This window comes from Salmo salar, chromosome 16, assembly GCF_965601325.2.
Source record: "Salmo salar chromosome 16, fSalSal1, whole genome shotgun sequence".
Taxonomy (NCBI): Eukaryota; Metazoa; Chordata; class Actinopteri; order Salmoniformes; family Salmonidae; genus Salmo; species Salmo salar.
Genome location: NC_138306.1, coordinates 97,545,146 through 97,572,145, shown reverse-complemented (window position 1 = coordinate 97,572,145; position 27,000 = coordinate 97,545,146). Strand labels below are relative to the sequence as shown.

Genomic DNA, 27,000 nt, shown 5'->3' with positions numbered 1-27,000 from the left:
AGAGTGTTTCAGGGTGTTCTAGAGTGTTTCAGGGTGTTCTAGAGTGTTCTAGAGTGTTCCAGGGTGTTCTAGAGTGTTCCAGGGTGTTCTAGAGTGTTCCAGTGTGGTTTAGAGTGTTCCAGTGTGGTTTAGAGTGTTCCAGTGTGGTTTAGAGTGTTCCAGTGTGGTTTAGAGTGTTCCAGTGTGGTTTAGAGTGTTCCAGTGTGGTTTAGAGTGTTCCATGGTGGTTTAGAGTGTTTCAGGGTGGTTTAGAGTATTTTAGGGTGGTTTAGAGTTCCAGGGTGTTCTAGAGTGTTCCAGGGTGTTCTAGGGTGTTTCAGGGTGTTCCAGGGTGGTTTAGAGTGTTCCAGGGTGGTTTAGAGTGTTCCAGGGTGTTCTAGAGTGTTTCAGGGTGTTCTAGAGTGTTTCAGGGTGTTCTAGAGTGTTTCAGGGTGTTCTAGAGTGTTTCAGGGTGTTCTAGGGTGTTTCAGGGTGTTCTAGAGTGTTCCAGGGTGTTCTAGAGTGTTCCAGGGTGGTTTAGAGTTCTAGGGTGTCCTAGAGTGTTTTAAGGTGGTTTAGAGTATTTTAGGGTGTTCTAGAGTGTTCCAGGGTGTTTTAGGGTGTTCCATGGTGGTTTAGAGTGTTCCAGGGTGGTTTAGAGTGTTCCATGGTGGTTTAGAGTGTTCCATGGTGGTTTAGAGTGTTCCATGGTGGTTTAGAGTGTTCCAGGGTGGTTTAGAGTGTTCCAGGGTGGTTTAGAGTGTTCCAGGGTGGTTTAGAGTGTTCCAGGGTGTTCTAGAGTGTTCCAGGGTGTTCTAGAGTGTTTCAGGGTGTTCTAGAGTGTTTTAGGGTGTTCTAGAGTGTTCCAGGGTGGTTTAGAGTTCTAGGGTGTCCTAGAGTGTTTTAAGGTGGTTTAGAGTATTTTAGGGTGGTTTAGAGTGTTCGAGGGTGGTTTAGAGTTCCAGGGTGTTCCAGGGTGTTCTAGAGTGTTCTAGAGTGTTCTAGAGTGTTCCAGGGTGGTTTAGAGTGTTCCAGGGTGGTTTAGAGTGTTCCAGGGTGGTTTAGAGTGTTCCAGGGTGTTTTAGAGTGTTCCATGGTGTTTTAGAGTGTTCCAGGGTGGTTTAGAGTGTTCCAGGGTGTTCTAGAGTGTTCCAGGGTGTTCTAGAGTGTTCCAGGGTGTTCTAGAGTGTTCCAGGCTGTTCTAGAGTGTTCCAGGCTGTTCTAGAGTGTTCCAGGCTGTTCTAGAGTGTTTTAGGGTGTTTTAGGGTGTTTTAGGGTGTTTTAGGGTGTTCTAGAGTGTTCTAGAGTGTTCCAGGGTGTTTTAGGGTGTTCTAGAGTGTTTTAGGGTGTTCTAGAGTGTTCCAGGGTGGTTTAGAGTGTTCCAGGGTGGTTTAGAGTGTTCCAGGGTGGTTTAGAGTGTTCCAGGGTGGTTTAGAGTGTTCCAGGGTGTTCTAGAGTGTTCCAGGCTGTTCTAGAGTGTTCCAGTGTGGTTTAGAGTGTTCCAGTGTGGTTTAGAGTGTTCCAGTGTGGTTTAGAGTGTTCCAGTGTGGTTTAGAGTGTTCCATGGTGGTTTAGAGTGTTCCATGGTGGTTTAGAGTGTTCCATGGTGGTTTAGAGTGTTCCATGGTGGTTTAGAGTGTTCCATGGTGGTTTAGAGTGTTCCATGGTGGTTTAGAGTGTTCCAGGGTGGTTTAGAGTGTTTCAGGGTGGTTTAGAGTGTTTCAGGGTGTTCTAGAGTGTTCCAGGGTGGTTTAGAGTGTTCCATGGTGGTTTAGAGTGTTCCAGGGTGGTTTAGAGTATTTTAGGGTGGTTTAGAGTTCCAGGGTGTTCTAGAGTGTTCCAGGGTGTTCTAGAGTGTTCTAGAGTGTTCCAGGGTGGTTTAGAGTGTTTCAGGGTGTTCTAGGGTGTTTCAGGGTGTTCTAGAGTGTTCTAGGGTGTCCTAGAGTGTTTTAAGGTGGTTTAGAGTATTTTAGGGTGTCCTAGAGTGTTTTAGGGTGTTCTAGAGTGTTCCATGGTGGTTTAGAGTGTTCCAGGGTGGTTTAGAGTGTTCCAGGGTGGTTTAGAGTGTTCAATGGTGTTTTAGAGTGTTCCATGGAGTTTTAGAGTGTTCCATGGAGTTTTAGAGTGTTCCAGGGTGTTCTAGAGTGTTCCAGGGTGTTCTAGAGTGTTCCAGGGTGTTCTAGAGTGTTCCAGGGTGTTCTAGAGTGTTTCAGGGTGTTCTAGAGTATTTTAGGGTGGTTTTGAGTGTTCGAGGGTGGTTTAGAGTTCCAGGGTGTTCTAGAGTGTTCCAGGGTGTTCTAGAGTGTTCTAGAGTGTTCCAGGGTGGTTTAGAGTGTTCCAGGGTGGTTTAGAGTGTTCCAGGGTGGTTTAGAGTGTTCCAGGGTGGTTTAGAGTGTTCCAGGGTGTTCTAGAGTGTTCCAGGGTGTTCTAGAGTGTTCCAGGGTGTTCTAGAGTGTTCCAGGGTGTTCTAGAGTGTTTCAGGGTGTTCTAGAGTGTTTCAGGGTGTTCTAGAGTGTTTCAGGGTGTTCTAGAGTGTTCCAGGGTGGTTTAGAGTTCTAGGGTGTCCTAGAGTGTTTTAAGGTGGTTTAGAGTATTTTAGGGTGTTCTAGAGTGTTCCAGGGTGTTTTAGGGTGTTCTAGAGTGTTCCATGGTGGTTTAGAGTGTTCCAGGGTGGTTTAGAGTGTTCCAGGGTGTTTTAGAGTGTTCAAGGGTGTTCCATGGTGTTTTCGAGTGTTCAATGGTGTTTTAGAGTGTTCCATGGTGTTTTAGAGTGTTCCATGGAGTTTTAGAGTGTTCCATGGTGTTTTAGAGTGTTCCAGGGTGGTTTAGAGTTCTAGGGTGTCCTAGAGTGTTTTAAGGTGGTTTAGAGTATTTTAGGGTGGTTTAGAGTGTTCGAGGGTGGTTTAGAGTTCCAGGGTGTTCCAGGGTGTTCTAGAGTGTTCCAGGGTGGTTTAGAGTGTTCCAGGGTGGTTTAGAGTGTTCCAGGGTGGTTTAGAGTGTTCCAGGGTGGTTTAGAGTGTTCCAGGGTGGTTTAGAGTGTTTCAGGGTGTTCTAGAGTGTTCTAGAGTGTTCCAGGGTGTTCTAGAGTGTTCCAGGCTGTTCTCGAGTGTTCCAGGGTGTTCTAGAGTGTTCTAGAGTGTTCTAGAGTGTTTTAGGGTGTTTTAGGGTGTTCTAGAGTGTTCCAGGGTGTTCTAGAGTGTTTTAGGGTGTTCTAGAGTGTTCCATGGTGTTTTAGAGTGTTCCATGGTGTTTTAGAGTGTTCCAGGGTGTTTTAGAGTGTTCCAGGGTGGTTTAGAGTGTTCCAGGGTGGTTTAGAGTGTTCCAGGGTGGTTTAGAGTGTTCCAGGGTGGTTTAGAGTGTTCCAGGGTGTTCCAGGGTGTTCCATGGTGTTTTAGAGTGTTCCAGGGTGGTTTAGAGTGTTCCAGGGTGTTTTAGAGTGTTCCAGGGTGGTTTAGAGTGTTCCAGGGTGGTTTAGAGTGTTCCAGGGTGGTTTAGAGTGTTCCAGGGTGGTTTAGAGTGTTCCAGGGTGGTTTAGAGTGTTCCAGGGTGGTTTAGAGTGTTCCAGGGTGGTTTAGGGTGTTCCAGGGTGTTTTAGGGTGTTCCATGGTGTTTTAGGGTGTTCCATGGTGTTTTAGGGTGTTCCATGGTGTTTTAGAGTGTTCCAGGGTGGTTTAGAGTGTTCCAGGGTGGTTTAGAGTGTTCCAGGGTGGTTTAGAGTGTTCCAGGGTGGTTTAGAGTGTTCCAGGGTGTTCTAGAGTGTTTCAGGGTGTTCTAGAGTGTTTCAGGGTGTTCTAGAGTGTTCTAGAGTGTTCCAGGGTGTTCTAGAGTGTTCCAGGCTGTTCTCGAGTGTTCCAGGGTGTTCTAGAGTGTTCTAGAGTGTTCTAGAGTGTTTTAGGGTGTTTTAGGGTGTTCTAGAGTGTTCCAGGGTGTTCTAGAGTGTTTTAGGGTGTTCTAGAGTGTTCCATGGTGTTTTAGAGTGTTCCAGGGTGGTTTAGAGTGTTCCAGGGTGGTTTAGAGTGTTCCAGGGTGGTTTAGAGTGTTCCAGGGTGGTTTAGAGTGTTCCAGGGTGGTTTAGAGTGTTCCAGGGTGGTTTAGAGTGTTCCAGGCTGTTCTAGAGTGTTCCAGGCTGTTCTAGAGTGTTCCAGGCTGTTCTAGAGTGTTTTAGGGTGTTCTAGAGTGTTCCATGGTGTTTTAGAGTGTTTCAGGGTGTTCTAGAGTGTTCTAGAGTGTTCTAGAGTGTTCTAGAGTGTTCCAGGGTGTTCTAGAGTGTTCCAGGGTGTTCTAGGGTGTTCCAGGGTGTTCTAGGGTGTTCCAGGGTGTTCTAGGGTGTTCCAGGGTGTTCTAGGGTGTTCCATGGTGGTTTAGAGTGTTCCATGGTGGTTTAGAGTGTTCCATGGTGGTTTAGAGTGTTCCATGGTGGTTTAGAGTGGTTCAGGGTGTTCTAGAGTGTTTCAGGGTGTTCTAGAGTGTTTCAGGGTGTTCTAGAGTGTTTCAGGGTGTTCTAGAGTGTTCTAGAGTGTTCCAGGGTGTTCTAGAGTGTTCCAGGGTGTTCTAGAGTGTTCCAGTGTGGTTTAGAGTGTTCCAGTGTGGTTTAGAGTGTTCCAGTGTGGTTTAGAGTGTTCCAGTGTGGTTTAGAGTGTTCCAGTGTGGTTTAGAGTGTTCCAGTGTGGTTTAGAGTGTTCCAGTGTGGTTTAGAGTGTTCCAGTGTGGTTTAGAGTGTTCCAGTGTGGTTTAGAGTGTTCCATGGTGGTTTAGAGTGTTTCAGGGTGGTTTAGAGTATTTTAGGGTGGTTTAGAGTTCCAGGGTGTTCTAGAGTGTTCCAGGGTGTTCTAGGGTGTTTCAGGGTGTTCCAGGGTGGTTTAGAGTGTTCCAGGGTGGTTTAGAGTGTTCCAGGGTGTTCTAGAGTGTTTCAGGGTGTTCTAGAGTGTTTCAGGGTGTTCTAGAGTGTTTCAGGGTGTTCTAGGGTGTTTCAGGGTGTTCTAGGGTGTTTCAGGGTGTTCTAGAGTGTTTCAGGGTGTTCTAGAGTGTTCCAGGGTGTTCTAGAGTGTTCCAGGGTGGTTTAGAGTTCTAGGGTGTCCTAGAGTGTTTTAAGGTGGTTTAGAGTATTTTAGGGTGTTCTAGAGTGTTCCAGGGTGTTCTAGGGTGTTCCATGGTGGTTTAGAGTGTTCCATGGTGGTTTAGAGTGTTCCATGGTGGTTTAGAGTGGTTCAGGGTGTTCTAGAGTGTTTCAGGGTGTTCTAGAGTGTTTCAGGGTGTTCTAGAGTGTTTCAGGGTGTTCTAGAGTGTTCTAGAGTGTTCCAGGGTGTTCTAGAGTGTTCCAGGGTGTTCTAGAGTGTTCCAGGGTGGTTTAGAGTGTTCCAGGGTGGTTTAGAGTGTTCCAGGGTGGTTTAGAGTGTTCCAGGCTGTTCTAGAGTGTTCCAGGCTGTTCTAGAGTGTTCCAGGCTGTTCTAGAGTGTTTTAGGGTGTTCTAGAGTGTTCCATGGTGTTTTAGAGTGTTTCAGGGTGTTCTAGAGTGTTCTAGAGTGTTCTAGAGTGTTCTAGAGTGTTCCAGGGTGTTCTAGAGTGTTCCAGGGTGTTCTAGGGTGTTCCAGGGTGTTCTAGGGTGTTCCAGGGTGTTCTAGGGTGTTCCAGGGTGTTCTAGGGTGTTCCATGGTGGTTTAGAGTGTTCCATGGTGGTTTAGAGTGTTCCATGGTGGTTTAGAGTGTTCCATGGTGGTTTAGAGTGTTTCAGGGTGTTCTAGAGTGTTTCAGGGTGTTCTAGAGTGTTTCAGGGTGTTCTAGAGTGTTTCAGGGTGTTCTAGAGTGTTCTAGAGTGTTCCAGGGTGTTCTAGAGTGTTCCAGGGTGTTCTAGAGTGTTCCAGTGTGGTTTAGAGTGTTCCAGTGTGGTTTAGAGTGTTCCAGTGTGGTTTAGAGTGTTCCAGTGTGGTTTAGAGTGTTCCAGTGTGGTTTAGAGTGTTCCAGTGTGGTTTAGAGTGTTCCAGTGTGGTTTAGAGTGTTCCAGTGTGGTTTAGAGTGTTCCATGGTGGTTTAGAGTGTTTCAGGGTGGTTTAGAGTATTTTAGGGTGGTTTAGAGTTCCAGGGTGTTCTAGAGTGTTCCAGGGTGTTCTAGGGTGTTTCAGGGTGTTCCAGGGTGGTTTAGAGTGTTCCAGGGTGGTTTAGAGTGTTCCAGGGTGTTCTAGAGTGTTTCAGGGTGTTCTAGAGTGTTTCAGGGTGTTCTAGAGTGTTTCAGGGTGTTCTAGAGTGTTTCAGGGTGTTCTAGAGTGTTTCAGGGTGTTCTAGGGTGTTTCAGGGTGTTCTAGAGTGTTCCAGGGTGTTCTAGAGTGTTCCAGGGTGGTTTAGAGTTCTAGGGTGTCCTAGAGTGTTTTAAGGTGGTTTAGAGTATTTTAGGGTGTTCTAGAGTGTTCCAGGGTGTTTTAGGGTGTTCCATGGTGGTTTAGAGTGTTCCAGGGTGGTTTAGAGTGTTCCATGGTGGTTTAGAGTGTTCCATGGTGGTTTAGAGTGTTCCATGGTGGTTTAGAGTGTTCCAGGGTGGTTTAGAGTGTTCCAGGGTGGTTTAGAGTGTTCCAGGGTGGTTTAGAGTGTTCCAGGGTGTTCTAGAGTGTTCCAGGGTGTTCTAGAGTGTTTCAGGGTGTTCTAGAGTGTTTTAGGGTGTTCTAGAGTGTTCCAGGGTGGTTTAGAGTTCTAGGGTGTCCTAGAGTGTTTTAAGGTGGTTTAGAGTATTTTAGGGTGGTTTAGAGTGTTCGAGGGTGGTTTAGAGTTCCAGGGTGTTCCAGGGTGTTCTAGAGTGTTCTAGAGTGTTCTAGAGTGTTCCAGGGTGGTTTAGAGTGTTCCAGGGTGGTTTAGAGTGTTCCAGGGTGGTTTAGAGTGTTCCAGGGTGTTTTAGAGTGTTCCATGGTGTTTTAGAGTGTTCCAGGGTGGTTTAGAGTGTTCCAGGGTGTTCTAGAGTGTTCCAGGGTGTTCTAGAGTGTTCCAGGGTGTTCTAGAGTGTTCCAGGCTGTTCTAGAGTGTTCCAGGCTGTTCTAGAGTGTTCCAGGCTGTTCTAGAGTGTTTTAGGGTGTTTTAGGGTGTTTTAGGGTGTTTTAGGGTGTTTTAGGGTGTTCTAGAGTGTTCCAGGGTGTTTTAGGGTGTTCTAGAGTGTTTTAGGGTGTTCTAGAGTGTTCCAGGGTGGTTTAGAGTGTTCCAGGGTGGTTTAGAGTGTTCCAGGGTGGTTTAGAGTGTTCCAGGGTGGTTTAGAGTGTTCCAGGGTGTTCTAGAGTGTTCCAGGCTGTTCTAGAGTGTTCCAGTGTGGTTTAGAGTGTTCCAGTGTGGTTTAGAGTGTTCCAGTGTGGTTTAGAGTGTTCCAGTGTGGTTTAGAGTGTTCCAGTGTGGTTTAGAGTGTTCCATGGTGGTTTAGAGTGTTCCATGGTGGTTTAGAGTGTTCCATGGTGGTTTAGAGTGTTCCATGGTGGTTTAGAGTGTTCCATGGTGGTTTAGAGTGTTCCATGGCGGTTTAGAGTGTTCCATGGTGGTTTAGAGTGTTCCATGGTGGTTTAGAGTGTTCCATGGTGGTTTAGAGTGTTCCAGGGTGGTTTAGAGTGTTTCAGGGTGGTTTAGAGTGTTTCAGGGTGTTCTAGAGTGTTCCAGGGTGTTCTAGAGTGTTCCAGGGTGGTTTAGAGTATTTTAGGGTGGTTTAGAGTTCCAGGGTGTTCTAGAGTGTTCCAGGGTGTTCTAGAGTGTTCTAGAGTGTTCCAGGGTGGTTTAGAGTGTTTCAGGGTGTTCTAGGGTGTTTCAGGGTGTTCTAGAGTGTTCTAGGGTGTCCTAGAGTGTTTTAAGGTGGTTTAGAGTATTTTAGGGTGTTCTAGAGTGTTTTAGGGTGTTCTAGAGTGTTCCATGGTGGTTTAGAGTGTTCCAGGGTGGTTTAGAGTGTTCCAGGGTGGTTTAGAGTGTTCAATGGTGTTTTAGAGTGTTCCATGGAGTTTTAGAGTGTTCCATGGAGTTTTAGAGTGTTCCAGGGTGTTCTAGAGTGTTCCAGGGTGTTCTAGAGTGTTCCAGGGTGTTCTAGAGTGTTCCAGGGTGTTCTAGAGTGTTTCAGGGTGTTCTAGAGTATTTTAGGGTGGTTTTGAGTGTTCGAGGGTGGTTTAGAGTTCCAGGGTGTTCTAGAGTGTTCCAGGGTGTTCTAGAGTGTTCTAGAGTGTTCCAGGGTGGTTTAGAGTGTTCCAGGGTGGTTTAGAGTGTTCCAGGGTGGTTTTGAGTGTTCCAGGGTGGTTTAGAGTGTTCCAGGGTGGTTTAGAGTGTTCCAGGGTGTTCTAGAGTGTTCCAGGGTGTTCTAGAGTGTTCCAGGGTGTTCTAGAGTGTTTCAGGGTGTTCTAGAGTGTTTCAGGGTGTTCTAGAGTGTTTCAGGGTGTTCTAGAGTGTTCCAGGGTGGTTTAGAGTTCTAGGGTGTCCTAGAGTGTTTTAAGGTGGTTTAGAGTATTTTAGGGTGTTCTAGAGTGTTCCAGGGTGTTTTAGGGTGTTCTAGAGTGTTCCATGGTGGTTTAGAGTGTTCCAGGGTGGTTTAGAGTGTTCCAGGGTGTTTTAGAGTGTTCAAGGGTGTTCCATGGTGTTTTCGAGTGTTCAATGGTGTTTTAGAGTGTTCCATGGTGTTTTAGAGTGTTCCATGGAGTTTTAGAGTGTTCCATGGTGTTTTAGAGTGTTCCAGGGTGGTTTAGAGTTCTAGGGTGTCCTAGAGTGTTTTAAGGTGGTTTAGAGTATTTTAGGGTGGTTTAGAGTGTTCGAGGGTGGTTTAGAGTTCCAGGGTGTTCCAGGGTGTTCTAGAGTGTTCCAGGGTGGTTTAGAGTGTTCCAGGGTGGTTTAGAGTGTTCCAGGGTGGTTTAGAGTGTTCCAGGGTGGTTTAGAGTGTTCCAGGGTGTTCCATGGTGTTTTAGAGTGTTCCAGGGTGGTTTAGAGTGTTCCAGGGTGTTCCATGGTGTTTTAGAGTGTTCCATGGTGTTTTAGAGTGTTCCATGGTGTTTTAGAGTGTTCCATGGTGTTTTAGAGTGTTCCAGGGTGTTTTAGGGTGTTCTAGAGTGTTCTAGAGTGTTCCATGGTGTTTTAGAGTGTTCCATGGTGGTTTAGAGTGTTCCATGGTGTTTTAGAGTGTTCCAGGGTGGTTTAGAGTGTTCCAGGGTGGTTTAGAGTGTTCCAGGGTGGTTTAGAGTGTTCCAGGGTGTTCCAGGGTGTTCCATGGTGTTTTAGAGTGTTCCAGGGTGGTTTAGAGTGTTCCAGGGTGTTCCAGGGTGTTCCAGAGTGTTCCAGGGTGGTTTAGAGTGTTCCAGGGTGGTTTAGAGTGTTCCAGGGTGGTTTAGAGTGTTCCAGGGTGGTTTAGAGTGTTCCAGGGTGGTTTAGGGTGTTCCAGGGTGTTTTAGGGTGTTCCATGGTGTTTTAGGGTGTTCCAGGGTGGTTTAGAGTGTTCCAGGGTGGTTTAGGGTGTTCCATGGTGTTTTAGGGTGTTCCATGGTGTTTTAGGGTGTTCCAGGGTGGTTTAGAGTGTTCCAGGGTGGTTTAGAGTGTTCCAGGGTGGTTTAGAGTGTTCCAGGGTGGTTTAGAGTGTTCCAGGGTGTTCTAGAGTGTTCCAGGGTGTTCTAGAGTGTTTCAGGGTGTTCTAGAGTGTTTCAGGGTGCTCTAGAGTGTTCTAGAGTGTTCCAGGGTGTTCTAGAGTGTTCCAGGCTGTTCTCGAGTGTTCCAGGCTGTTCTCGAGTGTTCCAGGGTGTTCTAGAGTGTTCTAGAGTGTTCTAGAGTGTTTTAGGGTGTTTTAGGGTGTTCTAGAGTGTTCCAGGGTGTTCTAGAGTGTTTTAGGGTGTTCTAGAGTGTTCCATGGTGTTTTAGAGTGTTCCAGGGTGTTTTAGAGTGTTCCAGGGTGGTTTAGAGTGTTCCAGGGTGGTTTAGAGTGTTCCAGGGTGGTTTAGAGTGTTCCAGGGTGTTCCAGGGTGTTCCATGGTGTTTTAGAGTGTTCCAGGGTGGTTTAGAGTGTTCCAGGGTGTTCCAGGGTGTTCCAGGGTGTTTTAGAGTGTTCCAGGGTGGTTTAGAGTGTTCCAGGGTGGTTTAGAGTGTTCCAGGGTGGTTTAGAGTGTTCCAGGGTGGTTTAGAGTGTTCCAGGGTGTTCTAGAGTGTTTCAGGGTGTTCTAGAGTGTTTCAGGGTGTTCTAGAGTGTTCTAGAGTGTTCCAGGGTGTTCTAGAGTGTTCCAGGCTGTTCTCGAGTGTTCCAGGGTGTTCTAGAGTGTTCTAGAGTGTTCTAGAGTGTTTTAGGGTGTTTTAGGGTGTTCTAGAGTGTTCCAGGGTGTTCTAGAGTGTTTTAGGGTGTTCTAGAGTGTTCCATGGTGTTTTAGAGTGTTCCAGGGTGGTTTAGAGTGTTCCAGGGTGGTTTAGAGTGTTCCAGGGTGGTTTAGAGTGTTCCAGGGTGGTTTAGAGTGTTCCAGGGTGGTTTAGAGTGTTCCAGGGTGGTTTAGAGTGTTCCAGGCTGTTCTAGAGTGTTCCAGGCTGTTCTAGAGTGTTTCAGGGTGTTCTAGAGTGTTCTAGAGTGTTCTAGAGTGTTCCAGGGTGTTCTAGAGTGTTCCAGGGTGTTCTAGAGTGTTCCAGGCTGTTCTCGAGTGTTCCAGGCTGTTCTCGAGTGTTCCAGGGTGTTCTAGAGTGTTCTAGAGTGTTCTAGAGTGTTTTAGGGTGTTCTAGAGTGTTCCATGGTGTTTTAGAGTGTTCCAGGGTGTTTTAGAGTGTTCCAGGGTGGTTTAGAGTGTTCCAGGGTGGTTTAGAGTGTTCCAGGGTGTTCCAGGGTGTTCCATGGTGTTTTAGAGTGTTCCAGGGTGGTTTAGAGTGTTCCAGGGTGTTTTAGAGTGTTCCAGGGTGTTTTAGAGTGTTCCAGGGTGGTTTAGAGTGTTCCAGGGTGGTTTAGAGTGTTCCAGGGTGGTTTAGAGTGTTCCAGGGTGGTTTAGGGTGTTCCAGGGTGTTTTAGGGTGTTCCATGGTGTTTTAGGGTGTTCCATGGTGTTTTAGGGTGTTCCATGGTGTTTTAGAGTGTTCCAGGGTGGTTTAGAGTGTTCCAGGGTGGTTTAGAGTGTTCCAGGGTGGTTTAGAGTGTTCCAGGGTGGTTTAGAGTGTTCCAGGGTGTTCTAGAGTGTTTCAGGGTGTTCTAGAGTGTTTCAGGGTGTTCTAGAGTGTTCTAGAGTGTTCCAGGGTGTTCTAGAGTGTTCCAGGCTGTTCTCGAGTGTTCCAGGGTGTTCTAGAGTGTTCTAGAGTGTTCTAGAGTGTTTTAGGGTGTTTTAGGGTGTTCTAGAGTGTTCCAGGGTGTTCTAGAGTGTTCCAGGGTGGTTTAGAGTGTTCCAGGGTGGTTTAGAGTGTTCCAGGGTGGTTTAGAGTGTTCCAGGGTGGTTTAGAGTGTTCCAGGGTGGTTTAGAGTGTTCCAGGGTGGTTTAGAGTGTTCCAGGGTGGTTTAGAGTGTTCCAGGCTGTTCTAGAGTGTTCCAGGCTGTTCTAGAGTGTTTTAGGGTGTTCTAGAGTGTTCCATGGTGTTTTAGAGTGTTTCAGGGTGTTCTAGAGTGTTCTAGAGTGTTCTAGAGTGTTCCAGGGTGTTCTAGAGTGTTCCAGGGTGTTCTAGAGTGTTCCAGGGTGTTCTAGGGTGTTCCAGGGTGTTCTAGGGTGTTCCAGGGTGTTCTAGGGTGTTCCAGGGTGTTCTAGGGTGTTCCATGGTGGTTTAGAGTGTTCCATGGTGGTTTAGAGTGTTCCATGGTGGTTTAGAGTGTTCCATGGTGGTTTAGAGTGTTCCATGGTGGTTTAGAGTGGTTCAGGGTGTTCTAGAGTGTTTCAGGGTGTTCTAGAGTGTTTCAGGGTGTTCTAGAGTGTTTCAGGGTGTTCTAGAGTGTTCTAGAGTGTTCCAGGGTGTTCTAGAGTGTTCCAGGGTGTTCTAGAGTGTTCCAGTGTGGTTTAGAGTGTTCCAGTGTGGTTTAGAGTGTTCCAGTGTGGTTTAGAGTGTTCCAGTGTGGTTTAGAGTGTTCCAGTGTGGTTTAGAGTGTTCCAGTGTGGTTTAGAGTGTTCCATGGTGGTTTAGAGTGTTTCAGGGTGGTTTAGAGTATTTTAGGGTGGTTTAGAGTTCCAGGGTGTTCTAGAGTGTTCCAGGGTGTTCTAGGGTGTTTCAGGGTGTTCCAGGGTGGTTTAGAGTGTTCCAGGGTGGTTTAGAGTGTTCCAGGGTGTTCTAGAGTGTTTCAGGGTGTTCTAGAGTGTTTCAGGGTGTTCTAGAGTGTTTCAGGGTGTTCTAGAGTGTTTCAGGGTGTTCTAGAGTGTTTCAGGGTGTTCTAGGGTGTTTCAGGGTGTTCTAGGGTGTTTCAGGGTGTTCTAGAGTGTTCCAGGGTGTTCTAGAGTGTTCCAGGGTGGTTTAGAGTTCTAGGGTGTCCTAGAGTGTTTTAAGGTGGTTTAGAGTATTTTAGGGTGTTCTAGAGTGTTCTAGAGTGTTCTAGAGTGTTTTAGGGTGTTTTAGGGTGTTCTAGAGTGTTCCAGGGTGTTCTAGAGTGTTTTAGGGTGTTCTAGAGTGTTCCATGGTGTTTTAGAGTGTTCCAGGGTGGTTTAGAGTGTTCCAGGGTGGTTTAGAGTGTTCCAGGGTGGTTTAGAGTGTTCCAGGGTGGTTTAGAGTGTTCCAGGGTGGTTTAGAGTGTTCCAGGGTGGTTTAGAGTGTTCCAGGCTGTTCTAGAGTGTTCCAGGCTGTTCTAGAGTGTTTTAGGGTGTTCTAGAGTGTTCCATGGTGTTTTAGAGTGTTTCAGGGTGTTCTAGAGTGTTCTAGAGTGTTCTAGAGTGTTCCAGGGTGTTCTAGAGTGTTCCAGGGTGTTCTAGAGTGTTCCAGGGTGTTCTAGGGTGTTCTAGGGTGTTCCAGGGTGTTCTAGGGTGTTCCAGGGTGTTCTAGGGTGTTCCATGGTGGTTTAGAGTGTTCCATGGTGGTTTAGAGTGTTCCATGGTGGTTTAGAGTGTTCCATGGTGGTTTAGAGTGGTTCAGGGTGTTCTAGAGTGTTTCAGGGTGTTCTAGAGTGTTTCAGGGTGTTCTAGAGTGTTTCAGGGTGTTCTAGAGTGTTTCAGGGTGTTCTAGAGTGTTCTAGAGTGTTCCAGGGTGTTCTAGAGTGTTCCAGGGTGTTCTAGAGTGTTCCAGTGTGGTTTAGAGTGTTCCAGTGTGGTTTAGAGTGTTCCAGTGTGGTTTAGAGTGTTCCAGTGTGGTTTAGAGTGTTCCAGTGTGGTTTAGAGTGTTCCAGTGTGGTTTAGAGTGTTCCATGGTGGTTTAGAGTGTTTCAGGGTGGTTTAGAGTATTTTAGGGTGGTTTAGAGTTCCAGGGTGTTCTAGAGTGTTCCAGGGTGTTCTAGGGTGTTTCAGGGTGTTCCAGGGTGGTTTAGAGTGTTCCAGGGTGGTTTAGAGTGTTCCAGGGTGTTCTAGAGTGTTTCAGGGTGTTCTAGAGTGTTTCAGGGTGTTCTAGAGTGTTTCAGGGTGTTCTAGAGTGTTTCAGGGTGTTCTAGAGTGTTTCAGGGTGTTCTAGGGTGTTTCAGGGTGTTCTAGAGTGTTCCAGGGTGTTCTAGAGTGTTCCAGGGTGGTTTAGAGTTCTAGGGTGTCCTAGAGTGTTTTAAGGTGGTTTAGAGTATTTTAGGGTGTTCTAGAGTGTTCCAGGGTGTTTTAGGGTGTTCCATGGTGGTTTAGAGTGTTCCAGGGTGGTTTAGAGTGTTCCATGGTGGTTTAGAGTGTTCCATGGTGGTTTAGAGTGTTCCATGGTGGTTTAGAGTGTTCCAGGGTGGTTTAGAGTGTTCCAGGGTGGTTTAGAGTGTTCCAGGGTGGTTTAGAGTGTTCCAGGGTGTTCTAGAGTGTTCCAGGGTGTTCTAGAGTGTTTCAGGGTGTTCTAGAGTGTTTTAGGGTGTTCTAGAGTGTTCCAGGGTGGTTTAGAGTTCTAGGGTGTCCTAGAGTGTTTTAAGGTGGTTTAGAGTATTTTAGGGTGGTTTAGAGTGTTCGAGGGTGGTTTAGAGTTCCAGGGTGTTCCAGGGTGTTCTAGAGTGTTCTAGAGTGTTCTAGAGTGTTCCAGGGTGGTTTAGAGTGTTCCAGGGTGGTTTAGAGTGTTCCAGGGTGGTTTAGAGTGTTCCAGGGTGTTTTAGAGTGTTCCATGGTGTTTTAGAGTGTTCCAGGGTGGTTTAGAGTGTTCCAGGGTGTTCTAGAGTGTTCCAGGGTGTTCTAGAGTGTTCCAGGGTGTTCTAGAGTGTTCCAGGCTGTTCTAGAGTGTTCCAGGCTGTTCTAGAGTGTTCCAGGCTGTTCTAGAGTGTTTTAGGGTGTTTTAGGGTGTTTTAGGGTGTTTTAGGGTGTTCTAGAGTGTTCTAGAGTGTTCCAGGGTGTTTTAGGGTGTTCTAGAGTGTTTTAGGGTGTTCTAGAGTGTTCCAGGGTGGTTTAGAGTGTTCCAGGGTGGTTTAGAGTGTTCCAGGGTGGTTTAGAGTGTTCCAGGGTGGTTTAGAGTGTTCCAGGGTGTTCTAGAGTGTTCCAGGCTGTTCTAGAGTGTTCCAGTGTGGTTTAGAGTGTTCCAGTGTGGTTTAGAGTGTTCCAGTGTGGTTTAGAGTGTTCCAGTGTGGTTTAGAGTGTTCCATGGTGGTTTAGAGTGTTCCATGGTGGTTTAGAGTGTTCCATGGTGGTTTAGAGTGTTCCATGGTGGTTTAGAGTGTTCCATGGTGGTTTAGAGTGTTCCATGGTGGTTTAGAGTGTTCCAGGGTGGTTTAGAGTGTTTCAGGGTGGTTTAGAGTGTTTCAGGGTGTTCTAGAGTGTTCCAGGGTGGTTTAGAGTGTTCCATGGTGGTTTAGAGTGTTCCAGGGTGGTTTAGAGTATTTTAGGGTGGTTTAGAGTTCCAGGGTGTTCTAGAGTGTTCCAGGGTGTTCTAGAGTGTTCTAGAGTGTTCCAGGGTGGTTTAGAGTGTTTCAGGGTGTTCTAGGGTGTTTCAGGGTGTTCTAGAGTGTTCTAGGGTGTCCTAGAGTGTTTTAAGGTGGTTTAGAGTATTTTAGGGTGTCCTAGAGTGTTTTAGGGTGTTCTAGAGTGTTCCATGGTGGTTTAGAGTGTTCCAGGGTGGTTTAGAGTGTTCCAGGGTGGTTTAGAGTGTTCAATGGTGTTTTAGAGTGTTCCATGGAGTTTTAGAGTGTTCCATGGAGTTTTAGAGTGTTCCAGGGTGTTCTAGAGTGTTCCAGGGTGTTCTAGAGTGTTCCAGGGTGTTCTAGAGTGTTCCAGGGTGTTCTAGAGTGTTTCAGGGTGTTCTAGAGTATTTTAGGGTGGTTTTGAGTGTTCGAGGGTGGTTTAGAGTTCCAGGGTGTTCTAGAGTGTTCCAGGGTGTTCTAGAGTGTTCTAGAGTGTTCCAGGGTGGTTTAGAGTGTTCCAGGGTGGTTTAGAGTGTTCCAGGGTGGTTTAGAGTGTTCCAGGGTGGTTTAGAGTGTTCCAGGGTGTTCTAGAGTGTTCCAGGGTGTTCTAGAGTGTTCCAGGGTGTTCTAGAGTGTTCCAGGGTGTTCTAGAGTGTTTCAGGGTGTTCTAGAGTGTTTCAGGGTGTTCTAGAGTGTTTCAGGGTGTTCTAGAGTGTTCCAGGGTGGTTTAGAGTTCTAGGGTGTCCTAGAGTGTTTTAAGGTGGTTTAGAGTATTTTAGGGTGTTCTAGAGTGTTCCAGGGTGTTTTAGGGTGTTCTAGAGTGTTCCATGGTGGTTTAGAGTGTTCCAGGGTGGTTTAGAGTGTTCCAGGGTGTTTTAGAGTGTTCAAGGGTGTTCCATGGTGTTTTCGAGTGTTCAATGGTGTTTTAGAGTGTTCCATGGTGTTTTAGAGTGTTCCATGGAGTTTTAGAGTGTTCCATGGTGTTTTAGAGTGTTCCAGGGTGGTTTAGAGTTCTAGGGTGTCCTAGAGTGTTTTAAGGTGGTTTAGAGTATTTTAGGGTGGTTTAGAGTGTTCGAGGGTGGTTTAGAGTTCCAGGGTGTTCCAGGGTGTTCTAGAGTGTTCCAGGGTGGTTTAGAGTGTTCCAGGGTGGTTTAGAGTGTTCCAGGGTGGTTTAGAGTGTTCCAGGGTGGTTTAGAGTGTTCCAGGGTGGTTTAGAGTGTTTCAGGGTGTTCTAGAGTGTTCTAGAGTGTTCCAGGGTGTTCTAGAGTGTTCCAGGCTGTTCTCGAGTGTTCCAGGGTGTTCTAGAGTGTTCTAGAGTGTTCTAGAGTGTTTTAGGGTGTTTTAGGGTGTTCTAGAGTGTTCCAGGGTGTTCTAGAGTGTTTTAGGGTGTTCTAGAGTGTTCCATGGTGTTTTAGAGTGTTCCATGGTGTTTTAGAGTGTTCCAGGGTGTTTTAGAGTGTTCCAGGGTGGTTTAGAGTGTTCCAGGGTGGTTTAGAGTGTTCCAGGGTGGTTTAGAGTGTTCCAGGGTGGTTTAGAGTGTTCCAGGGTGTTCCAGGGTGTTCCATGGTGTTTTAGAGTGTTCCAGGGTGGTTTAGAGTGTTCCAGGGTGTTTTAGAGTGTTCCAGGGTGGTTTAGAGTGTTCCAGGGTGGTTTAGAGTGTTCCAGGGTGGTTTAGAGTGTTCCAGGGTGGTTTAGAGTGTTCCAGGGTGGTTTAGAGTGTTCCAGGGTGGTTTAGGGTGTTCCAGGGTGTTTTAGGGTGTTCCATGGTGTTTTAGGGTGTTCCATGGTGTTTTAGGGTGTTCCATGGTGTTTTAGAGTGTTCCAGGGTGGTTTAGAGTGTTCCAGGGTGGTTTAGAGTGTTCCAGGGTGGTTTAGAGTGTTCCAGGGTGGTTTAGAGTGTTCCAGGGTGTTCTAGAGTGTTTCAGGGTGTTCTAGAGTGTTTCAGGGTGTTCTAGAGTGTTCTAGAGTGTTCCAGGGTGTTCTAGAGTGTTCCAGGCTGTTCTCGAGTGTTCCAGGGTGTTCTAGAGTGTTCTAGAGTGTTCTAGAGTGTTTTAGGGTGTTTTAGGGTGTTCTAGAGTGTTCCAGGGTGTTCTAGAGTGTTTTAGGGTGTTCTAGAGTGTTCCATGGTGTTTTAGAGTGTTCCAGGGTGGTTTAGAGTGTTCCAGGGTGGTTTAGAGTGTTCCAGGGTGGTTTAGAGTGTTCCAGGGTGGTTTAGAGTGTTCCAGGGTGGTTTAGAGTGTTCCAGGGTGGTTTAGAGTGTTCCAGGCTGTTCTAGAGTGTTCCAGGCTGTTCTAGAGTGTTCCAGGCTGTTCTAGAGTGTTTTAGGGTGTTCTAGAGTGTTCCATGGTGTTTTAGAGTGTTTCAGGGTGTTCTAGAGTGTTCTAGAGTGTTCTAGAGTGTTCTAGAGTGTTCCAGGGTGTTCTAGAGTGTTCCAGGGTGTTCTAGGGTGTTCCAGGGTGTTCTAGGGTGTTCCAGGGTGTTCTAGGGTGTTCCAGGGTGTTCTAGGGTGTTCCATGGTGGTTTAGAGTGTTCCATGGTGGTTTAGAGTGTTCCATGGTGGTTTAGAGTGTTCCATGGTGGTTTAGAGTGGTTCAGGGTGTTCTAGAGTGTTTCAGGGTGTTCTAGAGTGTTTCAGGGTGTTCTAGAGTGTTTCAGGGTGTTCTAGAGTGTTCTAGAGTGTTCCAGGGTGTTCTAGAGTGTTCCAGGGTGTTCTAGAGTGTTCCAGTGTGGTTTAGAGTGTTCCAGTGTGGTTTAGAGTGTTCCAGTGTGGTTTAGAGTGTTCCAGTGTGGTTTAGAGTGTTCCAGTGTGGTTTAGAGTGTTCCAGTGTGGTTTAGAGTGTTCCAGTGTGGTTTAGAGTGTTCCAGTGTGGTTTAGAGTGTTCCAGTGTGGTTTAGAGTGTTCCATGGTGGTTTAGAGTGTTTCAGGGTGGTTTAGAGTATTTTAGGGTGGTTTAGAGTTCCAGGGTGTTCTAGAGTGTTCCAGGGTGTTCTAGGGTGTTTCAGGGTGTTCCAGGGTGGTTTAGAGTGTTCCAGGGTGGTTTAGAGTGTTCCAGGGTGTTCTAGAGTGTTTCAGGGTGTTCTAGAGTGTTTCAGGGTGTTCTAGAGTGTTTCAGGGTGTTCTAGGGTGTTTCAGGGTGTTCTAGGGTGTTTCAGGGTGTTCTAGAGTGTTTCAGGGTGTTCTAGAGTGTTCCAGGGTGTTCTAGAGTGTTCCAGGGTGGTTTAGAGTTCTAGGGTGTCCTAGAGTGTTTTAAGGTGGTTTAGAGTATTTTAGGGTGTTCTAGAGTGTTCCAGGGTGTTCTAGGGTGTTCCATGGTGGTTTAGAGTGTTCCATGGTGGTTTAGAGTGTTCCATGGTGGTTTAGAGTGGTTCAGGGTGTTCTAGAGTGTTTCAGGGTGTTCTAGAGTGTTTCAGGGTGTTCTAGAGTGTTTCAGGGTGTTCTAGAGTGTTCTAGAGTGTTCCAGGGTGTTCTAGAGTGTTCCAGGGTGTTCTAGAGTGTTCCAGGGTGGTTTAGAGTGTTCCAGGGTGGTTTAGAGTGTTCCAGGGTGGTTTAGAGTGTTCCAGGCTGTTCTAGAGTGTTCCAGGCTGTTCTAGAGTGTTCCAGGCTGTTCTAGAGTGTTTTAGGGTGTTCTAGAGTGTTCCATGGTGTTTTAGAGTGTTTCAGGGTGTTCTAGAGTGTTCTAGAGTGTTCTAGAGTGTTCTAGAGTGTTCCAGGGTGTTCTAGAGTGTTCCAGGGTGTTCTAGGGTGTTCCAGGGTGTTCTAGGGTGTTCCAGGGTGTTCTAGGGTGTTCCAGGGTGTTCTAGGGTGTTCCATGGTGGTTTAGAGTGTTCCATGGTGGTTTAGAGTGTTCCATGGTGGTTTAGAGTGTTCCATGGTGGTTTAGAGTGGTTCAGGGTGTTCTAGAGTGTTTCAGGGTGTTCTAGAGTGTTTCAGGGTGTTCTAGAGTGTTTCAGGGTGTTCTAGAGTGTTCTAGAGTGTTCCAGGGTGTTCTAGAGTGTTCCAGGGTGTTCTAGAGTGTTCCAGTGTGGTTTAGAGTGTTCCAGTGTGGTTTAGAGTGTTCCAGTGTGGTTTAGAGTGTTCCAGTGTGGTTTAGAGTGTTCCAGTGTGGTTTAGAGTGTTCCAGTGTGGTTTAGAGTGTTCCAGTGTGGTTTAGAGTGTTCCAGTGTGGTTTAGAGTGTTCCATGGTGGTTTAGAGTGTTTCAGGGTGGTTTAGAGTATTTTAGGGTGGTTTAGAGTTCCAGGGTGTTCTAGAGTGTTCCAGGGTGTTCTAGGGTGTTTCAGGGTGTTCCAGGGTGGTTTAGAGTGTTCCAGGGTGGTTTAGAGTGTTCCAGGGTGTTCTAGAGTGTTTCAGGGTGTTCTAGAGTGTTTCAGGGTGTTCTAGAGTGTTTCAGGGTGTTCTAGGGTGTTTCAGGGTGTTCTAGGGTGTTTCAGGGTGTTCTAGAGTGTTTCAGGGTGTTCTAGAGTGTTCCAGGGTGTTCTAGAGTGTTCCAGGGTGGTTTAGAGTTCTAGGGTGTCCTAGAGTGTTTTAAGGTGGTTTAGAGTATTTTAGGGTGTTCTAGAGTGTTCCAGGGTGTTCTAGGGTGTTCCATGGTGGTTTAGAGTGTTCCATGGTGGTTTAGAGTGTTCCATGGTGGTTTAGAGTGGTTCAGGGTGTTCTAGAGTGTTTCAGGGTGTTCTAGAGTGTTTCAGGGTGTTCTAGAGTGTTTCAGGGTGTTCTAGAGTGTTCTAGAGTGTTCCAGGGTGTTCTAGAGTGTTCCAGGGTGTTCTAGAGTGTTCCAGTGTGGTTTAGAGTGTTCCAGTGTGGTTTAGAGTGTTCCAGTGTGGTTTAGAGTGTTCCAGTGTGGTTTAGAGTGTTCCAGTGTGGTTTAGAGTGTTCCAGTGTGGTTTAGAGTGTTCCAGTGTGGTTTAGAGTGTTCCATGGTGGTTTAGAGTGTTTCAGGGTGGTTTAGAGTATTTTAGGGTGGTTTAGAGTTCCAGGGTGTTCTAGAGTGTTCCAGGGTGTTCTAGGGTGTTTCAGGGTGTTCCAGGGTGGTTTAGAGTGTTCCAGGGTGGTTTAGAGTGTTCCAGGGTGTTCTAGAGTGTTTCAGGGTGTTCTAGAGTGTTTCAGGGTGTTCTAGAGTGTTTCAGGGTGTTCTAGGGTGTTTCAGGGTGTTCTAGGGTGTTTCAGGGTGTTCTAGAGTGTTTCAGGGTGTTCTAGAGTGTTCCAGGGTGTTCTAGAGTGTTCCAGGGTGGTTTAGAGTTCTAGGGTGTCCTAGAGTGTTTTAAGGTGGTTTAGAGTATTTTAGGGTGTTCTAGGGTGTTCCAGGGTGTTTTAGGGTGTTCCATGGTGGTTTAGAGTGTTCCAGGGTGGTTTAGAGTGTTCCATGGTGGTTTAGAGTGTTCCATGGTGGTTTAGAGTGTTCCATGGTGGTTTAGAGTGTTCCAGGGTGGTTTAGAGTGTTCCAGGGTGGTTTAGAGTGTTCCAGGGTGGTTTAGAGTGTTCCAGGGTGTTCTAGAGTGTTCCAGGGTGTTCTAGAGTGTTTCAGGGTGTTCTAGAGTGTTTTAGGGTGTTCTAGAGTGTTCCAGGGTGGTTTAGAGTTCTAGGGTGTCCTAGAGTGTTTTAAGGTGGTTTAGAGTATTTTAGGGTGGTTTAGAGTGTTCGAGGGTGGTTTAGAGTTCCAGGGTGTTCCAGGGTGTTCTAGAGTGTTCTAGAGTGTTCTAGAGTGTTCTAGAGTGTTCTAGAGTGTTCCAGGGTGGTTTAGAGTGTTCCAGGGTGGTTTAGAGTGTTCCAGGGTGGTTTAGAGTGTTCCAGGGTGGTTTAGAGTGTTCCAGGGTGTTCTAGAGTGTTCCAGGCTGTTCTAGAGTGTTCCAGGCTGTTCTAGAGTGTTCCAGGGTGTTCTAGAGTGTTCCAGAGTGTTTTAGGGTGTTCTAGAGTGTTCCATGGTGGTTTAGAGTGTTCCATGGTGTTTTAGAGTGTTCCAGGGTGGTTTAGAGTGTTCCAGGGTGGTTTAGAGTGTTCCAGGGTGGTTTAGAGTGTTCCAGGGTGGTTTAGAGTGTTCCAGGGTGGTTTAGAGTGTTCCAGGGTGTTCCATGGTGTTTTAGAGTGTTCCAGGGTGTTCCATGGTGTTTTAGAGTGTTCCATGGTGTTTTAGAGTGTTCCAGGGTGGTTTAGAGTGTTCCAGGGTGGTTTAGAGTGTTCCAGGGTGGTTTAGAGTGTTCCAGGGTGTTCTAGAGTGTTCCAGGGTGTTCTAGAGTGTTCCAGGGTGTTCTAGTGTTTCAGGGTGTTCTAGAGTGTTTCAGGGTGTTCTAGAGTGTTTCAGGGTGTTCTAGAGTGTTTCAGGGTGGTTTAGGGTGTTCTAGAGTGTTCCAGGGTGGTTTTGAGTGTTCTAGAGTGTTCCAGGGTGGTTTAGAGTTCTAGGGTGGTTTAGAGTGTTCGAGGGTGGTTTAGAGTGTTCGAGGGTGGTTTAGAGTGTTCGAGGGTGGTTTAGAGTGTTCGAGGGTGGTTTAGAGTGTTTTAGGGTGTTCTAGAGTGTTTTAGGGTGTTCTAGAGTGTTTTAGGGTGTTCTAGAGTGTTTTAGGGTGTTCTAGAGTGTTTTAGGGTGTTCTAGAGTGTTCCAGGGTGGTTTAGAGTGTTCCAGGGTGGTTTAGAGTGTTCCAGGGTGGTTTAGAGTGTTCCAGGGTGTTTTATGGTGTTCTAGAGTGTTCCAGGGTGGTTTAGAGTGTCCGAGGGTGGTTTAGAGTGTTCCAGGGTGTTCTAGAGTGTTCCAGGGTGTTCTAGAGTGTTCCAGGGTGTTCTAGAGTGTTCCAGGGTGTTCTAGAGCAGGGATGTTAAACTCATTTAGCCCCAGGGGCCACATTCAGTCATCAGTGGGGTCCTCGCTGTCTGGTCCTCGCTGTGTATCTAATTAATGTCTGTACTGTCTGTGTATCTAAACCATGTCTGTTCCTAGCTGTCTATCAGAGATGGTGAAATGGATGGAGGACATCAGAATGGCTGTAGACCTGGTAGAGCAGAGTAACAGACCTACTGATCTACTGTCCACCAGTCAATCAGACCGCAGTAAGTCACACTACCCCTGGTAGAGCAGAGTAACAGACCTACTGATCTACTGTCCACCAGTCAATCAGACCGCAGTAAGTCACACTACCCCTGGTAGAGCAGAGTAACAGACCTACTGATCTACTGTCCACCAGTCAATCAGACCGCAGTAAGTCACACTACCCCTGGTAGAGCAGAGTAACAGACCTACTGATCTACTGTCCACCAGTCAATCAGACCGCAGTAAGTCACACTACCCCTGGTAGAGCAGAGTAACAGACCTACTGATCTACTGTCCACCAGTCAATCAGACCGCAGTAAGTCACACTACCCCTGGTAGAGCAGAGTAACAGACCTACTGATCTACTGTCCACCAGTCAATCAGACCGCAGTAAGTCACACTACCCCTGGTAGAGCAGAGTAACAGACCTACTGATCTACTGTCCACCAGTCAATCAGACCGCAGTAAGTCACACTACCCCTGGTAGAGCAGAGTAACAGACCTACTGATCTACTGTCCACCAGTCAATCAGACCGCAGTAAGTCACACTACCCCTGGTAGAGCAGAGTAACAGACCTACTGATCTACTGTCCACCAGTCAATCAGACCGCAGTAAGTCACACTACCCCTGGTAGAGCAGAGTAACAGACCTACTGATCTACTGTCCACCAGTCAATCAGACCGCAGTAAGTCACACTACCCCTGGTAGAGCAGAGTAACAGACCTACTGATCTACTGTCCACCAGTCAATCAGACCGCAGTAAGTCACACTACCCCTGGTAGAGCAGAGTAACAGACCTACTGATCTACTGTCCACCAGTCAATCAGACCGCAGTAAGTCACACTACCCCTGGTAGAGCAGAGTAACAGACCTACTGATCTACTGTCCACCAGTCAATCAGACCGCAGTAAGTCACACTACCCCTGGTAGAGCAGAGTAACAGACCTACTGATCTACTGTCCACCAGTCAATCAGACCGCAGTAAGTCACACTACCCCTGGTAGAGCAGAGTAACAGACCTACTGATCTACTGTCCACCAGTCAATCAGACCGCAGTAAGTCACACTACCCCTGGTAGAGCAGAGTAACAGACCTACTGATCTACTGTCCACCAGTCAATCAGACCGCAGTAAGTCACACTACCCCTGGTAGAGCAGAGTAACAGACCTACTGATCTACTGTCCACCAGTCAATCAGACCGCAGTAAGTCACACTACCCCTGGTAGAGCAGAGTAACAGACCTACTGATCTACTGTCCACCAGTCAATCAGACCGCAGTAAGTCACACTACCCCTGGTAGAGCAGAGTAACAGACCTACTGATCTACTGTCCACCAGTCAATCAGACCGCAGTAAGTCACACTACCCCTGGTAGAGCAGAGTAACAGACCTACTGATCTACTGTCTATTATATACCTGTCATTACCTGCCCATTGTCTCTCCACCATGAGATGTAACATTTTATTTAGGCTCCGAGAAAACCACCTTCCACTTGTCGGACTGGGGGGAAGACTATCTTCTCCTCTGTTTCTGTTGATGAATTCCTCTTGCTGCTGTTCTCAGAGTCTCCAGAGGAGGAGGAGGAGGAGGAGGAGGAAGAGTTGAGTGCGTCTCGTAGCTCATTGGAGCGTCAGGCAGCGCAGAGAGGAAACAGTATGGTTCATATCTGCTGGCACCGCAACACCTCCGTGTCCATGGTGGACTTCAGCGTGGCTGTGGAGGTACCGACCGATCTCTGTTTCCTGTACCGACCTGCCCCACAGTACTGTCTGGTTACTTCTCTGTCTCTGTCTCTCTCTAACCTCTCTGTCTATCTCTAACCTCTCTGTCTCTGTCTCTCTAACCTCTCTGTCTCTGTCTCTCTAACCTCTCTGTCTCTCTAACCTCTCTGTCTCTCTAACCTCTCTGTCTCTCTAACCTCTCTGTCTCTCTAACCTCTCTGTCTCTCTCTAACCTCTCTGTCTCTCTCTAACCTCTCTGTCTATCTCTAACCTCTCTGTCTATCTCTAACCTCTCTGTCTCTCTCTAACCTCTCTGTCTCTCTAACCTCTCTGTCTCTCTAACCTCTCTGTATCTCTAACCTCTCTGTCTCTCTCTAACCTCTCTGTCTCTCTAATCTCTCTGTCTCTCTCTAACCTCTCTGTCTCTCTCTAACCTCTCTGTCTCTCTCTAACCTCTCTGTCTCTCTAACCTCTCTGTCTCTCTAACCTCTCTGTCTCTCTCTAACCTCTCTGTCTCTCTCTAACCTCTCTGTCTCTCTCTAACCTCTCTGTCTCTCTAACCTCTGTCTCTCTCTAACCTCTCTGTCTCTCTCTAACCTCTCTGTCTCTCTCTAACCTCTCTGTCTCTCTCTAACCTCTCTGTCTCTCTCTAACCTCTCTGTCTCTCTCTAACCTCTCTGTCTCTCTAACCTCTCTGTCTCTCTCTAACCTCTCTGTCTCTCTCTAACCTCTCTGTCTCTCTCTAACCTCTCTGTCTATCTCTAACCTCTCTGTCTCTCTCTAACCTCTCTGTCTCTCTCTAACCTCTCTGTCTCTCTAACCTCTCTGTCTCTCTCTAACCTCTCTGTCTCTCTCTAACCTCTCTGTATCTCTAACCTCTCTGTCTCTCTAACCTCTCTGTCTCTCTAACCTCTCTGTCTCTCTAACCTCTCTGTATCTCTAACCTCTCTGTCTCTCTCTAACCTCTCTGTCTCTCTCTAACCTCTCTGTCTCTCTCTAACCTCTCTGTCTCTCTCTAACCTCTCTGTCTCTCTCTAACCTCTCTGTCTCTCTAACCTCTGTCTCTCTCTAACCTCTCTGTCTCTCTCTAACCTCTCTGTCTCTCTCTAACCTCTCTGTCTCTCTCTAACCTCTCTGTCTCTCTCTAACCTCTCTGTCTCTCTCTAACCTCTCTGTCTCTCTAACCTCTCTGTCTCTCTCTAACCTCTCTGTCTCTCTCTAACCTCTCTGTCTCTCTCTAACCTCTCTGTCTATCTCTAACCTCTCTGTCTCTCTCTAACCTCTCTGTCTCTCTCTAACCTCTCTGTCTCTCTAACCTCTCTGTCTCTCTCTAACCTCTCTGTCTCTCTCTAACCTCTCTGTATCTCTAACCTCTCTGTCTCTCTAACCTCTCTGTCTCTCTAACCTCTCTGTCTCTCTAACCTCTCTGTATCTCTAACCTCTCTGTATCTCTAACCTCTCTGTATCTCTAACCTCTCTGTATCTCTAACCTCTCTGTCTCTCTAACCTCTCTGTCTCTCTAACCTCTCTGTCTCTCTCTAACCTCTCTGTATCTCTAACCTCTCTGTCTCTCTCTAACCTCTCTGTCTCTCTAAGGGTTAAAGGCTGATGGTCTAGTATCCCTGCTAGCTATAAAGGGCTAAAGGCTGATGGTCTATAAAGGGTTAAAGGCTGATGGTCTAGTATCCCTGCTAGCTATAAAGGGCTAAAGGCTGATGGTCTAGTATCCCTGCTAGCTATAAAGGGCTAAAGGCTGATGGTCTAGTATCCCTGCTCGCTATAAAGGGTTAAAGGCTGATGGTCTAGTATCCCTGCTAGCTATAAAGGGCTAAAGGCTGATGGTCTATAAAGGGTTAAAGGCTGATGGTCTAGTATCCCTGCTAGCTATAAAGGGCTAAAGGCTGATGGTCTAGTATCCCTGCTAGCTATAAAGGGCTAAAGGCTGATGGTCTAGTATCCCTGCTCGCTATAAAGGGTTAAAGGCTGATGGTCTAGTATCCCTGCTAGCTATAAAGGGCTAAAGGCTGATGGTCTAGTATCCCTGCTAGCTATAAAGGGCTAAAGGCTGATGGTCTAGTATCCCTGCTAGCTATAAAGGGCTAAAGGCTGATGGTCTAGTATCCCTGCTAGCTATAAAGGGTTAAAGGCTGATGGTCTAGTATCCCTGCTAGCTATAAAGGCTGATGGTCTAGTATCCCTGCTAGCTATAAAGGCTGATGGTCTAGTATCCCTGCTAGCTATAAAGGGCTAAAGGCTGATGGTCTAGTATCCCTGCTAGCTATAAAGGGCTAAAGGCTGATGGTCTATAAAGGGTTAAAGGCTGATGGTCTAGTATCCCTGCTAGCTATAAAGGGCTAAAGGCTGATGGTCTAGTATCCCTGCTAGCTATAAAGGGCTAAAGGCTGATGGTCTAGTATCCCTGCTCGCTATAAAGGGTTAAAGGCTGATGGTCTAGTATCCCTGCTAGCTATAAAGGGCTAAAGGCTGATGGTCTATAAAGGGTTAAAGGCTGATGGTCTAGTATCCCTGCTAGCTATAAAGGGCTAAAGGCTGATGGTCTAGTATCCCTGCTAGCTATAAAGGGCTAAAGGCTGATGGTCTAGTATCCCTGCTCGCTATAAAGGGTTAAAGGCTGATGGTCTAGTATCCCTGCTAGCTATAAAGGGCTAAAGGCTGATGGTCTAGTATCCCTGCTAGCTATAAAGGGCTAAAGGCTGATGGTCTAGTATCCCTGCTAGCTATAAAGGGCTAAAGGCTGATGGTCTAGTATCCCTGCTAGCTATAAAGGGTTAAAGGCTGATGGTCTAGTATCCCTGCTAGCTATAAAGGCTGATGGTCTAGTATCCCTGCTAGCTATAAAGGCTGATGGTCTAGTATCCCTGCTAGCTATAAAGGGCTAAAGGCTGATGGTCTAGTATCCCTGCTAGCTATAAAGGGCTAAAGGCTGATGGTCTAGTATCCCTGCTAGCTATAAAGGGTTAAAGGCTGATGGTCTAGTATCCCTGCTAGCTATAAAGGGCTAAAGGCTGATGGTCTAGTATCCCTGCTAGCTATAAAGGGCTAAAGGCTGATGGTCTAGTATCCCTGCTAGCTATAAAGGGTTAAAGGCTGATGGTCTAGTATCCCTGCTAGCTATAAAGGCTGATGGTCTAGTATCCCTGCTAGCTATAAAGGCTGATGGTCTAGTATCCCTGCTCGCTATAAAGGCTGATGGTCTAGTATCCCTGCTAGCTATAAAGGGCTAAAGGCTGATGGTCTAGAATCCCTGCTAGCTATAAAGGGCTAAAGGCTGATGGTCTAGTATCCCTGCTAGCTATAAAGGCTGATGGTCTAGTATCCCTGCTAGCTATAAAGGCTGATGGTCTAGTATCCCTGCTAGCTATAAAGGCTGATGGTCTAGTATCCCTGCTAGCTATAAAGGGTTAAA

At 46.9% G+C, this 27,000-nt stretch overlaps 1 protein-coding gene across 4 annotated transcripts in view; it reads left to right on the top strand.

Annotated features, from left to right (window-relative positions):
- Positions 1-27,000, top strand: part of LOC106575059 (FERM, ARHGEF and pleckstrin domain-containing protein 1) — a 118,840-nt gene that overhangs the window by 81,483 nt on the left and 10,357 nt on the right. For all 4 annotated transcript variants that reach the window (XM_082963228.1, XM_082963227.1, XM_082963225.1 and 1 more), the window contains exons 23-24: positions 21,763-21,872; positions 23,416-23,573. In XM_082963228.1, the coding sequence (XP_082819354.1) occupies positions 21,763-21,872; positions 23,416-23,573 (268 nt within the window). The remainder of the gene's footprint in view (positions 1-21,762; positions 21,873-23,415; positions 23,574-27,000) is intronic.